Genomic DNA, 15,543 nt, shown 5'->3' on the forward strand with positions numbered 1-15,543 from the left:
GGCCGGCCGAGAACTCGTCGGCGAGATGAGCTACGAAAATTTGGGGGAAAGACACGGATTCAGCTCGCACTTGATAGGGGTGGCTTGAAATCTTGGGAGAGGCTTTCGTCCTGCAGTGGACACAAACAGGCTCATGATGATGATGATGACGATGAAGTACAGCCCGACCGCTGGAGCTAGCTGTCGCATTTCATCGCGAAATGAACGCGACTACAACACTCACACACAGCTTCGGCCGCCGGCCTGGGTGCAAAACTTCGTTCGGGCAGACAGCACCATGTGAGGGATGAAAACACTTGTTCTATCAGACGGAAATTACTGTCCACAGAACAGCGGAAGAGTGAAAGGCCGAAGTGGTACTTGCCGCCGAGGTGTAAACAATGAGATAATAACAGGCACGAGACTACGCCGAACGTGCAATAACCATCGCAACTGCCACTGGCGCCGCGGCTTGCCAGCTTGGGAACATCGGTAACGCTTGAATTATACCTGTACATTTATAATTGTTTATACTTCTGAAAGTTAACGAGCAAAGAAATACTTTATGTGTTTCTTTGAGAACTTGTGTGCGCGGTTCTCACTCCGTTGTTCGTCACGTGAGTCTTGGACACATCCGCTCAGTCGCCGTTTACGTCCTCTCTGCTGGGCGACTGATAACTTCACTTTTTGATTATTTACGCAATTATTTCCTAGGTAGTGCCCAAAAAAAAAAACTGGTATATTCGTTTTCTTGGGATGGCACTCTCTCTATTTAGACCAACATCGGTTTTGACTTCAGTGTACCTTTCAGGGGCGTGACACTCCTATCGGACAATTTTCTTGCACCTTATTTAACAGCAGAGCTCTTTAAGCTTGAGCCTGGTCCGTTGACGTTCGCAAAAAAATACAAAGAAAATACAGAGCGCAAGTGTCGTGCGCCTCGAGAGCGCCCGGCGTCGTCCAGGCTTGCGCGTGGGCTTACGCCACGTGAGGAGCTCCCGGCTTCATCATCGCCGTGTTTGGCGCGGCGGACGCGTAGCGCGGCGGTGGCAAAGCATGGGTCGGTCGAAGAAGCGTGTAACTGCCAAGGAAGAAAAAGCAGCGCGGCGCGAACGCCGTCGTTTCGCTGCTCGACAACACATGAGACGGCTACTATCCAACCCCGAGTATCGCGCCGATGCCACCGCGCCTAAACAGAAGAGAAGAGGGGAAGATTCCCCGAGTACGGCGCTCGTGCTGCAGAGTACAAGCGGAATTGCCGGTAAAACGACTCCGGACTTGGATTAAGGAGAAACTTCCAACGTCCAGCCCACAAATCCATGGGCGGCGCGAACGGCCGGTTCCAGTGCGAATGCTTGAGCACCAAGTTTTGCCACAGCTGTCGCGTTTGTGATAGGCTGCGGTTTGACATGAACTAGCCTACGTTGTCTACTAGTCTACGAACTAGTCTACGTGACTACTAGAAGAGGAAGATTGAAATGCAAGTTCCAGGCAAGGCGTTTCCCGCCGAGCCCGACCCCAAACAAATTAACACATGCAAGACGTGCGGGAAACTCCCTGGTTCAGTGCCCTCCAAAACGGCTTTGCACTGCTGCGGTCCGGCTGCTCCCTCTCTCCTGGGATCCGCTGTCAGTGTGAGGAAAAGCTAGGTCAACCCAACCTATGCTGTTTCCTGAGCATTGCACCGCTTCTGCAAGCTACGCCAATTAATTTTCCTGGCGTAAATGGTACGGCGAGTAAAGTGCATACTTTATTAGCATGTTGAGCCGTTATTTTTTTTATTCTGCTTGAACTTCGTTATGAGCGCATTGATACAACTACAGGTTGACTAACCTGCTGCAGTGTACTAATACTAAAATGCAGTTTCGAGAATTTGTTGTGGAAAGAAAGTGAAAATAGTTATAAAACAAAACAAAAATGGCAGCCGAGTTTCTCTCAATAATGTAACTATTCAGTTCTTCAAATGCGAAACTGAGATTTGCGGCTGAGCTATGCGTATAAGTGTTTTCAAGAAATTACAATGTCAGTTGTCAGTACCAGTTGGTGAATGAACTATATTCAGGTATTTTAGTCGTTCCTGATGAATCAGACGTAATATTAGCTAAGGCGTTCAGCGGTAAGTTTAATTCTGCAGAGCAATGTTATTCGCATTAGCAAAAAAATTATTTTACGCAACGTCAGTTACAAGAATAGATATTTTTACTTGTTAATAGCAATTCACCGAAAGAAATCATTGATTATTCTGCCACTTTGCACGACTTTTTCCTCTTCCAGAATATGGGTGATGTGAAAAAGAACAGCAATGGCAAAGCGCCCACCATGGAGTGTTCTTTAGCTTTTCAGCAAGTCAGCTCATCTATTAGCACTTAAGTACCGGAGTTTTGCGTGTGCTCTTAGCTGCGCCGGAGGAGCATCTTTTAGTAAATTGTAGAGCACCAAGAGGTTGTAGTTTAACAGTGGCCCGGTGACAGAGTATAATTAGGTGCAGAGCGCGTACGTGTTTATTTGCTAGTTACCTTTATTTCTAGCGCGATACGTATTCGTTCGAAAGGAGGAGGAGGAGGACATGTATCATTTTGCCAACTTTTCGATTAATCGTTGGTACCCGGTTCAACCGAAATTAACAATGAGAGTTACCTTGTACATTCGCGAGTTCTTAGAATCAGATCAAATTTACCTTAGAAAAGCCGAAGTTAAGCCGGAAAGTTCGAAATGATTAGCGGCTAAGGAGATAGGGCGAACACTTTATATATGGAAGATTGACCTTGAGTGACCCCGCTGTCGACATGAACGCAGTGCAAAAATTCAAGAAAGGTAAGAAACGTAGCGTGGCTGCTCCGGTGACATGTGGATGTGTGTAAGAATAATACCGGTGCCCATAGTACCCAGGATGTCGCCTTCAAAGCTTGTAAGCAGACTTAAGTGACCTAATAAATTTTCACTTAAACTGAGCTAAAAGTGAATGCGCACAATCAAAATTTAAAAAAAAATTGTTTGCTGCTGACAAAATTTTATACATAATATTATGACGATATCTTACTAAACAGCGTTACGACCAGTAGTTTTATTTAGATCTTGGACAGTTCCGTTTCCAGCTTCTTTTCGGGCGACGTCGCTTAAAGGAACTGCAAAAGGTTGAATAACGTCCCTGGTAACAGCGAATGTGTTTAGCAAATCGTAATTTTTCGTGTCTGCAGTTAAAAATACCAAGAAATTGCCGAGCGCGCACACGTGAGCGTGGGCCCCGCGGCAGCCGCTCGGCGTTTAACAAAAAAATTCACAGCATATCCACGGGGTGAATGATGATGAGTGGGCGAAGCTCCTGAGGGGAAATCATCGGTAAAACCGTGACTCTTCAGTGAAAGTTCGCCCACTACATCTGTGTCCGAACGTAACGTCTAGAAAGTCTCGCTTAAACCGCGCGTCGGCACCTTGGGGCTGAGCTCGCCTGATGCGTTTTGCAGACGCCTCACGAGCTCTCACTGCATCGGGGTCTGCCTGCCGATACGCGCGCTTTCTCGCCGCTTCCCGTTCTCTGACGTTTTGGAGATCCTCTTCGTGCCGCAGCCGTGCCGCTTCGCGTACGGCAGGGTCCTCGCGCCGTTGCCGTGACGCTTGGTGGGCCTCTCGTTCTCGAACGCTGGGATCTTGGCGGCGTCGTCGCGCAGCCAGACGACACGCTTCGGCCTCCCGCTCTCGTACGGCAGGATCTTGGCGGCGGCGTCGCGCAGCTTCACGGAGCGCTTCTGCCTCGCGGGCTCGCACATCTGCAGCCTTATCCATCGGGCGACTCCGAGCGCGCGCCAACAGCGAACGGATTTTATTACAACGCTCCCCGCCATCTAGTAAACAATCCAAGAACTAAACTAGAGGTAGCCACGCCATCTAGTCAACAATCCAAGCGAATCTTTTCATCATATACAAGTACCGCCATCTAGTAAACAATCCAAGAACTAAACTAGAGGTAGCCACGCCATCTAGTAAACAATCCAAGAACTAAACTAGAGGTGGCTACATACATACGTCGAGGATGGACAGACCCACGCCTTAAGGAGCTTCGCCCCTAAAACAGGAAAATACGTAGCCCTGGTGTGTGCGTTCTCCGCGACGAACGCCAAGCATCTAGTGAGCACGTTTGTCAAGCCGAGCATACCTACTTAGGAAGACTGGCCAAGTGTGCGGCAACCGTCAGGCAGTGAAAAAAACCAAGAAAATGCCGAGCGCTCGTGATGATAATGACGATGCTTAGCGGCTTCCCATTGCTATCGGGGTGCCGTTGCACAGCGACATAACCCGCACAATCACCTCGCACAAAAAAAGAAAGAGAAACTTTTATGGAATTTTTGTGCTAGTCTGTCTTCTTTGTTCGCATGTCTTCCCAGATTGATCTCCGCTCTTTTCCCACCAACATTATAACCTTCTTTTGCTTACCTCTACTACGGTCCAATACACTTTTCCGTTAAGCTTAAAGCCAAGGGCTTCCGGAAGCTGGATGTCTCCCTCACCGAGGACTGGACGGATATTTTTGCACTTCATTACAATATGTCGCATGGTTTCTGGCTCGCTGTACCGGCTCATGGATAAGCGTTTTTGTCCGCAAGCAACGCGCCCAGGCTTCAAAAAGCAATGCGCTCCCTTTGGTATTATCAAAGACCTTTTCCCTAGTGATCTCCTGCTTACCGATTCTGTAGATATCGAACGACTTTTTAAAGCAAAGCTTTTTACCTCTACCCCCCAAGGGTTCTTTCGCGACCGTTGGTGTCACCAGAAAACTCCAGTGAACAAATAAGAGAATTTACTGGCACCGCCGGGAATCGAACCTGGAACTGATAGACTAACAAAGCGAGAGCCCGTTGTCTTAACGATTTAGCTACGAGCCCACGCGAAGACAGGGAAGACAGGTGGTGTACTCACCAAGCACATTTACGGGTTTACCACCTGCGTTCTCGCTGAATGCCACTTGAAATCGTCAAGCGACCACTCACGCCCGTCTAGCGGCCCTGTGCGCACCTTGCTCATGTGAAAAGAGATAAAAAAAATTAAAGGAAGCTCACACCAATGCATGACATCTCACTTCCAGTACGCCAATGTGCTAAAGCCTGTAGCCTCCAGTGTTCACGTAAAAAATCACAGCTCCTTGTCGTCCGCCCTCATGCCAAATCAAGGAATACATTCAAATACTCCTTGATGGCCAGGCCATCACTCCAAGCCCGAGCATCAAGATCCTGGGCCTACATCTCTAGGCTAACACCAAGTGTGACGTCTCTTTGCAGCGCCTTGATCAGGCGAGTTGCCACCAAGAAGCGAGGCCTAAAGGAATCCGGTACCTTTCGATTTATTGAAGCTTTTGTCCTCTCGAGAGTCACTTACGTCAACCTCCTGTCTTCTTCTCGACAAGGAATACATAGAGATGCTTTATATAATGATTAGAGAGGTGGTCGAGCAGGCCATTGATCTTCTCATGAGTGCGTCCACACAGAGGCTGCTTAGCACGGGGCTCCACAACACGGTGGAAGAGCTGATAGAAGGCCATCTTTCTAACCAGAAAGTACGACTCAGAACTGCGGTGGATAACCGCATGCTTCACCAGATTGGCTGGGCAGAACAGAATTACCATGCAGAACAGTACTACCAGACTCTTGGCGAATAAAACTAAAGATGCTCCCTTTGCTTAGTAATATTCACCCCTCACATGACGAAGGTCACCGAAAAGCACGGGCTCAAGCGCGAAACACCACCCTCGGTAAGGATCATGCAGTTATCTACACAGACGCCGCCAAACATGGAGGGTAGCTATACGCCATCATCGTGGCTACCTCCAGAACCAACCTCCTTGCGTGTTCCTCGCTTAGGACCCAAGAAATGACGGCAGCAGAAGAGGCAGCCATCGCCTTGGCTTTCACTGAACCAGGGGTTCGGAGGGTAGTCACCGATTCCCAGCAAGCCTACTGTAATTACCAGTCGGGTTTGGTGTCCTGACCTGCACTGCGCGTGCTAAAAGCCACTCCCCAAACGGTTCCATTCAGCTCATCTGGACACCCCCTCATGTTTTAATGGAGGGCAACAAATACGCCCACCCAACAAGCCTGCGCTTTTACCTGCCGTGGTATGGAGCTGCACGAGGACAGTCACCCGCTTGTCACGTTCAGGGAGATAACCCAGCATTATCGCCTTCTGAGACAAACCGTACCTTCGCCTTACCCTGACCATTTCAGAGAACAATAAACTACCCTACGGCTCATACAATCCGGGCTCCTTCCCACAGCCTACGCGTCTTCACTTAATGCATCCGAATCGCTACGACGCTGAATTTAAATTTTGCTCAGAAGTAGGTACACTCCGCCCCGTAATCGGGGTGTGCGACTTTAGCCCTGAGCACCCTAGTTAAATTTCGCCTCTCCATCTTCTTGGCGAACTGATGGAGACGAAATAGTGATGTTCTTTTGATGCGCGAGCGGAGAGGACGATCTCGACTCGCTCCGATGACCGACGACCGATGCTTGGAGCGGGTGAGGGATGAGGACTACCTTCCTTGCTGGATATTCTCTTTGAAGTAATCTCTTTGAAGTAATAAATGGTGTCGTGAAGTACAGTCTTTGTCAAAATTTTGTGGGCCACGGCGACCGTGGCCGGAGCAGGCGCGCAGCTGAGCGGGGGCGCCGCGCTTGCTACTGCCGGCTGGTTACGCGGCTAAAGAGAGTGAGGGGAACTTTCTCGCTTCCTTTCGTAGCGCGATAAGTTCAGCGAGGCCGGTTTCTCAGAGCAGGCGCACTTCGCTTTAGCGCAGGCCCTTTGCGCCGCTCTTGTCGCGCCGGACACACTACAAAAGCAAGAGCAAAAGTTCCCCTCGCTCTCTTTAGCCACGCAACCAGCCGACAGCGGCAAGCGCAGCGCCCCTACTCGGCCGCGCTCCTGCTCCGGCCACGGTCGCCGTGGCCCACAAAATTTTGACAAAGACTGTACATTTTACTTCTATCTGGTTTTACTATTTGTAGAGCGATGTGAGTGAATTTAGGTGACGTGGCATGGATTATTGTTATGGGTGCCGTTTACAGCTTTGCTTTCCAACCACATTCACGGGGTGGATTGGCGCGATTTTTTTTACATCCATCCACTCTGATTCTTTCACCTCATTTTTCATTACATTGGTCGTTTCCTCTGCGCTTCCAGGTTTCATATACTTTGTCCTGAACCTTCTGCTTCCTTTCCTCCGCGGTGTGCCCACGCTTTTCAAGTAAAGATACCGTAACACTTTGGCCGCTCATCTCTGGTGATCAATTTCTAAGTTGTTCATCAAAACATATTTCGCTCTGTACTTCTCTCACTTCAGGGGAGGCCCATCCCATGTCTCCCTGCACGCCTCATTTGTTGTTTTACAGTGTGCTCCTTCCCATAGTGCCAAGCGACCTACCGTCCCCTGATTTACTTCTAGCCTTGATTGAATCTCTAATCTGACACACACTACTCCGTTTTAACAAGTGAGTGCCGGTACCATTACACACTTCCAGATTCCTCTCTCTACTTCATATTTGTTATATACCCATAGTGCTCTGTGCTTCATGATATAGAGGTGTTTCTTTTGCCTGTCATTCTTAAATGCCAATCAAAAGTGCTTAGATGGGCCTGACCTTCGTTCACCCATATACCGAGATATTTGTATTTCGTCCCCAACGGTATTGTTGCTTGTTGAACGAATGCCCATTCGTTACGGGCGTCGTCTCAAAAACCAGAACTCCCGACTTTGGTGGGCTAAACTCTAACCCCAGTTCAGTGGCTTATTCCCCGCATATATCTGTGAGCTGTCGCAGACACTGTTTGCTATCTGCTGGTAGTACTATGTCATCTGCATATATCAGGACCGGGATGTGTTGTTCCACTTCCTATCCTTTGCGGCAATAACACAGATTATTTTACTGTCTTCAAGCTTTCTTTCTAGTCTTGTCGTGTACAGCATGAACAGCAATGGTGACAGAGGACAACCGTGCGTTGAACCCCTATTTGTGACTACCGGTTCCGTGCACGTTTGGTCCTCCATGTAATTTGCACCTCGATTTCATTGTAAATTCCCTGCAACAGCTGTATAAAGTCCTGGCCTAATCCCTCTCGCTCAAGTATGCTCCATAGAAGTTCTCTATCTACATTGTCGTAGGCTCCCTTTATATCGAGAAATGTTATCCATAGTGGTCGCTCCTGAGCCATTGACACCTCTATGCATTGTGTTAGGACAAATAAATTGTCCTCTAAGCGTCTGTCTCGTCTGAAACCATTTTGTAGTTCTCCCAGTATGCTGTTCCCCTCTATCCACGCCTGCAGTTCCGCTTTTATGGCTTGCATTGACAGACTGTATGCCACTGCGGTAACTGTAATAGGCCTGTACGAATTGGCATCAGCCCTGTCTGCTTTACATTTATATATCATCTTCATCCTGCTCTTACGCCAATTGTCCGGTACTTGCTTAGTTTTTATAACATTTCGATTGCTCCAATCAGTTGTGCCTTGCTTTTTGAACCCAGCAGGTTGACCAGCCGTATAGGAATTTCATCCGACCCTGTTGCCGTATTAGCTGGAACATTTTCTTCGGCTTTTTTCCACTTTAGATTCTCCAACTTTAGCACTATCTGTACGCACCTCAGTTGCCCCACTCTCTAGATGCTGTAGACCTCTTTCTGTTCTTCTGAATTTCTCTTGTCACATCGAGCGAATGTGAAATACCGCCTCCTCCCCCTTAACCTTCACCGTTTATGACATGGCCCTGTACTTCGGTCTTTTTCCTTAGTTCCTTTATATGATTCCAAAACTTCCTCCTCGCACCTTTATCCTTTGCCCGTATATTCGAGGCCCATCGCTCACTTTCCTGTATAAGTTTTTTCTGTACAAATTTATTGTACTTCTACCTGTTTGAGGCTGTACCAATTCCACTTAAAAGTTATTTCCTTGCTTGCATTCCCACTCGCTTGGTATCCCTGTGCTCGCTCGATGCTGCCCACCCCAATGCGCTTTAGGGCTTCCAATTGTACGTCCTGCGGACGAATAGAGGCCGCACACGGGGAACTCCCCCGGCCAGGAGACTCAAACGATACCCAGGCGTAGAAACCAGCAACCTGGAAGAAAAGTAAAGATCGAAAGAACGACGAGAAACAACCGCTAATCCGCCTGAAGGTTGGCCGATCACCTCAACCAGGAAAGCGAAAAACCAAGCAGATCTTCGCTTCTTCTTTCTCTTCACTCCTTTCTCTTCACTCTTCTTCTTCTTTCTCTTCACTCGCGCGCTTGCTGCACCTTTTCCGCAGTTCTTCTTGTGTTTCCCGCGCTAGGGGCACCTCATCACAGTAGGCAGTTTTAGCATATCGTTACCGTGTTTACGTTACCGTTTACCGTGTTACCGGAAGCCGCTGGCGACCAGCCTTTGCCGGTAAGTTACCGCTCGCGGTAACTCTCGCGCTGCGCAGTCGACTCCCGCAAACACGGTAAACGGTAACGTAAACACGGTAGCGATATGCTAAAACTGCCTAGTGTGACTGGATCCTTAAAAGAAAGAAATCCCGTAGCGCGGGTCTGATTAGTGCCTATAACGAAGCGTGCGACCTTCCGTTTGCAAGTCAGTGCGACCGGCGCTTTCAGTTAAACTTAGCGCCGTCTGCTGGTTAGCTTGGAACGCTGCCGCCATCTTCTTGACCAACTGCTAATACGAGCGACTTTGCCTCTGTGGCCTAGCGGGTAACGTCGCGGCATTTAACGCTTAAATCAAGTGTTGAACCCAGCAATAAAATCTTTTTTTTTTTTTGAATACTTTTACTAGGGCTCCTTTCGATCATTTATACGGATATATTTAGTAATTAAAGGGTGTTTACTATATTTAGGTCAGTTTAGATGTGGAGAGGATCCCATCACCATGTTTAATTAAAGTTCTGCATCGGACCGGAAATGCCAACTTTGCAGTGACTTGGAAATGGAATGTTGCCTAGAGTAGTGGGTGTATGGCGTACCGTGTTTGTAGTGTGTGTAGCCTGCATGAGTAGTATGACTTGGGCGCGCGCGAGTGCGTGTAGTGAGACTAGTGGGAGTAGTGCAAACACTGCGAGCAGTGCGGCGTGTTTATTTGTGCCCGTGTGTGTGCGTGCGGACGTACGTGCTCGTACAAGCGTGTACGGGCGTGTGTGAGTGTGCGTGTATGTGCATGTGGGTGTGAGAGTGTGTGTGAGTGCGTGCGTGAGTGCGCGTATTTGTGTTTGTAGGAAGGCAGCTGTGATTCCACGCGCAGGGCGGCTGTTATGACGTGTTAAAAGGCACATGTGAAAGCAGGCAAGAAAACCATACACTCAGGTATATGAAGATGGCATTAGTAACAACAGAATGCTTCAGCATAAAAAATGAGTCAACGTCAGGATTTATTATCACAGAACAGCCTTAAGAGGTCCGCAAATATTTTTCGTGCTTACAGCTAGTCGGCACAAACAACCACAGGAAATTTCATTTGCGAGAGCCTGGTACCAAACTGTTACAATTTGCTATGAAGCTGAGGAGAAAATTGCTAACAAATTACGTCGTCTAAAAAGGTGCGTTAAGTCTGAGGTGTGTCATAAAATCTTTTAGCTTGGGTAACACGCTTTCCTAACGTGTTGAAAGTATCATTTTCCATGACTGTTAGCTTAAACGTCATAATCAGCGTCTAGTCTAGAATCACATACGGCTTCCCTGGAGCTGCTAGACTTTACTTTTTGCCAGGATCGAAACAAAAACAACGAACGTAAAAGTAAGGTCGTAAATAGAACAGAAATAAAATAGACAAATAAACACGCAAAAATGGGGAAGCAATATCAAGTATAGCTAAAAAAGAAATAAAAGAATTTAGTGTGATAGCCTTCACGACGGCTCCGCCTTGAAAAACCCTTAAGCGGACAGTCAATGGGCCTCACTCAGATAGTGTATACGTGAACAGCACTGCGTCATTGAGGACCTTTTTGGTACCTCTACGGTCTTAGGGGTTTTTCGCAAGAACAATAGGTTTTTCATGAACGACCCAACACTAAACCGACGGCATGTCGTCAGTACCACCGCCGTGTCTCCGGCCCTCGTGGCTTTAGTAGGAGGCCTGGGGATGCAGAGATTAAAAGAAAATGGGTGAGAAGGTGCGTGGTGACACCCCGAAAAAAATTGCAGCAATCAACCAGCTGAGTTGTCTGCACGAGTCACGGTCGTTGTATTACGCCTGAATTTATTTTACTGATAACTAAACCGTAGGAAATTTTTTAATGCAGCCTTCACTCCTTGACAAAAAAGCCCAAAACAAAACACAATGGTTACTCTAACATCTTTTTCTGATTTCAGATCCAAAAGGGTGAAGTAGACAATGTTACAGGCTGGGTGAGCAACGAATATATCTTTTATGTGGCTTTCAGCATCACAAAAACGCCTTATTTATCGTACGTGTATAGCCGGCCTGCAAAAATTAATCCGACAATGCAGTTGAAAGTAGTTCCGATACTTCTTGAACGGAAATGCTTGTCTATATTGTAAAAAAGTGGCCTTGTATCTGCTCGTTTCAGTGCCCACGCCGTCAAAAGATGACAGTCTTCTGTAGGCTCTGCCGTATAACTGTCTCTGCTCCCCACCCGCCTACCTCTCACGCTGTTCTCCCATGATAAACACAATAGAAGTTTGCTGAAGTAAATTAAAGGGTCCGGCATTCGAACTGATGGTGCGCCATCTGTTGGGATCTTTTGATATTGTTTGAATTGATGCTGGAGCCCCAAGCGTTGGGCTAGAGTATGAGCTCGGAACTGTTATTTTTGTATTTTGTGGTTAAAATATTGTTTTAATATATTTTGGTAGTTGCTTTCAAATAGATTACGCCCCCATATAGATTTTTCGAAGAACAGTGCTAGTATCAATTATGAATTTGTGTTCCTTGAAATACGCCTAATATTTCTGTTTTGCTGGAAAATGTTTAAAGGGACACTGAAGTGAATTTGTCAAGCTCCCGTTTTTGCTTGCACTGCGTAGACTGGCTCAAATTAGCACACTTTTCATCGTTTATCCGGTTGACAAATCGGTAATTATTTTACAAAGCGCGAAAGAAGAAAAACTACCATGCGCGGTTTGCGGCGGCCGCACCAACTAAAGCTGTGACGTTAGGATGAGGGGCGCCGTGATTGGACGATGCCCAAGGTTAGCAATCAAACAAGTTTCGGTTTCGGTTTCGGTTCTGTAAAACATAACCAATGGCGTTGTTGGATGGGCATTCTCAATATCTCAGTAATCATCGTACCGCGCTTCTGCCATGTTGTCGGCTGTAAAATGCACAAGATAAGCCTCCCAGGACGGCTTGTAGTCGTAGCATTCACTAGCCGAGACCTACGCAGTGCATGAACGCCCTCCACGCACCCGCAGACGCCCAAATGTCATGCGCTTTTCCTCCATATTTGGAGCTTGCCTCCCTCATGCCTGTATCGTAAAAAGCGTGTTCGCACCAGGCCAAGGGTCGGTTCATTCTGGCCTGTGCCCACTGCCTGCAAGCAGTCGGTGCTTATGGCAACAGCACGCTAACGAGAACTCGCTAGCGCGCCAGTGCCAGCCTGCGCGCGTTTTGTGAACTAGTTCGTGTAGCCATGAACGTTGCGGCCCAAAAAAAGGTGTACTCAATATAGAAAACATTGGCGGAAAACAAAAAAAGTTAACTTACAAAAAAAAAAAGCACGTACCCGCGGGGATTCGAACTCGTGACTCGCAAAACACTCGCGGTGACACACCTAGCGCCCGAGACCACCGAGCCACGGAGCGGGATGCGAAAGTCTTGCTAATATAGGGTATATATTGTACAACCGGTTTACACTTTTATTTATTTTTGGCATTTCAAGCAGCTTAGGTGACTATTTGTTGTACTCCGCTCGTGCAGTAAGCGTCGCCCAAGTTTCCACAGTAGCTCACGTCTAGCAATTGCATTTCGTAGACGGAAAAGCGTTCGCAGATGCGTAGTCGTGCTGCTGACCGCTGTGCTTGTTCGCCCAGCGCAAAAAAGTGCTTCCCGCGCCCTAGGTTTACGCTGTACGGTAAAAATATCAGTTGATTTTATTTCCTTAGTACCTATATTGACTTCGCTGACTCTTCTCCCGCCTTCAAGAGGCCTTATATTTTCCTACTGGCGTACCAGTCAGCGAAGCGTCGTATGTGCGCTTGTGCAGCGCTTGCGTGAAGCGACCTTGACTTGGAGCTAGATACAGTGTACAAACGAACCAAGTAAAGAAAGGCACATTCTTCCATTCACAAACGTGTCCTGGCTTCGTTTCAACTAAGCGAATGAATTGCGACCAAGCAATTTTTTTAACCTCCTTGATTGCGACAACCCGCCGGCGGCCGGCGGACGAAACACTGGGCCGAGGCCGGGGAGCCGTGCAGTAGCGCGCAGCCAATTGCCAGCTCATCCCCTCCTGACGTCACACGAAAACGCCACAGAAAATGGGCGAGCGTAAAGAGAGGAGGACAGCATTTTCGAATTAGTTTTTCCACTAAATAAAATCGCGTAAACGCGCCTAGAGTGGTCGAAACATGGCCTGGGGACTCCGGACTACAATTTGCGCTAGTAATCCCGCAATGTTTACATATCACTTCAGTGTCCCTTTAAGTATGCGGTCGGTTACCGGATTTAGTATTTTGGAAACGTTTACCAATATAAACGTCCCGCATAAACATTCTTTTAACTATTGTACGGGTTGCTGAATAGAGGGATAGCGAGGCAGAAAGACCGAAATTTTCGCCTATAAAAAATTGACCACGTATCTGCCCACTGCACTGCAAGTGTCGTCGAAAGACGATGGTCTCCTGCCACCGCTATCACGTTAATGCCTCACTTCTCTCTCTCTCTCTCTCTCTCTCTCTCTCTCTCTCTCTCTCTCTCTCTCTCTCTCTCTCTCTCTCCCCCGTTTTTGACTCCCTCCTCCTCCCGTCTCACTACTCCGACGGTAAATACGATGGAGGTTTCTTCAAGTCAACGCAATTTTCCTGCGTTCGTCCTGTTCGCGAGCCATCGATTGGAATCTTTCTTTAGAGTTGAACTTGCAATTCCGCCACAAGGTCTCTACAAGGTCAAAACAAGGGCTCTACAATGAGCCCTTGTTTTGAAGGCATTTTATTTGTTTTCTGTTGCAAAGTTTGGGCTCTTTTAATTTAAAGAGCAGTGGTAGTATCAGTTACGTATTCATTTTTTTGCTTCAAATATGCCTTGTGTTTACTTTTCGCTGCACAATGTTGACAAGCATTAAGTATGCACTATATTTAGTAGTTCTTAAAGGGGTCCTGAAATACCTTCCACCGATGCATGGATGTACATGTACCCAAATAAAGCAATGTATTTGCAATCTCCTCCCGCAAGAATTATGTTAGAGCGATGAGTATTAGCTGAGAAATCGTAAATCAAAAACCGCGCATTATCGTCGCTCCGCGTTTCCTCCTCCTTTCGACTTACTCTCCGCTGTTGACGGCGCGAGAGACTTGCCTCCCATGATGCTGCGCTCCGCAGAGGTGACGTACTTCCGCTATTGTCGTCTGCTACGGGCAAGCTTTGTTGACACCATGAATCATGCACTCCGCTCAAGGCTGGAAAAGCGAACGAAAAATCTGGCCGCATGTATGCGGCGGCCTGGCCTTGCCGTTTCGCGGTGTACGTTGCTGGCGGCACATGACTTTTTATCGGCGGCGAACTCGCAGCCGCACAAGGAGGGTCGTGCGCTCGTTCCCTTGATGCACCGCGCACTGTTTATCCAAAAAGCGCCGTATCAGATGTGGCCCCGCTGGTGCCGGGTTTATTTTGCGGCGGTGGTAATTCCTGCCGGCGGCATGTGAAGAAGTCATATTAAATCGATACAGAACCCGTGCACAAAACGCTTCAATCATGTGACCAGTTCAGCTTGGGGCGACGCGTGGTGGAGAGCGGCAACGTTGGCAAAACATGCTCCGTCGCGGCTCTGAGCTTTATAGCGCTGGAGCGAGCGCCATTTCTTTGACAATCTCAAACATCGGTTACCTTGGTAACAAGGCACAAACCGCTCCAGAAGTCAGTTGCGTGATCCCGGTTCAGCTTGGGGCCCCACTTCGCGACATGTGGGAACTGCAGGCGTACCACTCACTCCCATTGGGAAGTGCGAGATGCGTTTGGCATTACAGGAGGCGATGGTGTGTGTGTGTTGTGGACGCCTTTGTTTCGCGATGAAATGCGACGTTGTGCTTCTGCGGGTGGATAGTGCTTCCCATGGTCTGGATTATCTTTCTCGTGCGACGTACGACTCAACCTCGCATGGGGTATGTGCAGTGTGCGTGGCTAAAAGCCATCGGCTTGTGCGCCAGAGTTAAGTGACTTGCTGTTCGTCCCCGCAAACCGCGCGCGAGGTGAGTACCGAATTTACGACGGGCAGGAGGCAACCCATCCTCTGTCAATTGTGGTTCAGGCTTTCAACGCATGTTGTGACGTTGTGTTCGTTAGAAACGCATCTCTGGATTGTTTTGAAGTTGAATAAAATGTATGCGTCAAACCCGGGCATTCGGCTCAGGGCGTTCTCTGCGATTGCACGA

The 15,543-nt window shown here is 48.0% G+C and overlaps 1 protein-coding gene across 3 annotated transcripts in view; it reads left to right on the plus strand.

The window, feature by feature from the left end:
- The window catches only part of LOC144139021 (uncharacterized), a 74,493-nt gene that overhangs the window by 25,897 nt on the left and 33,053 nt on the right, over positions 1 to 15,543 (plus strand). For all 3 annotated transcript variants that reach the window (XM_077671516.1, XM_077671519.1, XM_077671517.1), the window contains one exon: positions 11,308 to 11,343. In XM_077671516.1, coding sequence (XP_077527642.1) covers positions 11,308 to 11,343 — 36 coding nt within the window. The remainder of the gene's footprint in view (positions 1 to 11,307; positions 11,344 to 15,543) is intronic.

The sequence above is a fragment of the Haemaphysalis longicornis genome, unplaced genomic scaffold (genome assembly GCF_048455015.1).
Source record: "Haemaphysalis longicornis isolate Haplotype H1 unplaced genomic scaffold, Haemaphysalis longicornis Haplotype H1 scaffold_5, whole genome shotgun sequence".
NCBI lineage: Eukaryota > Metazoa > Arthropoda > Arachnida > Ixodida > Ixodidae > Haemaphysalis > Haemaphysalis longicornis.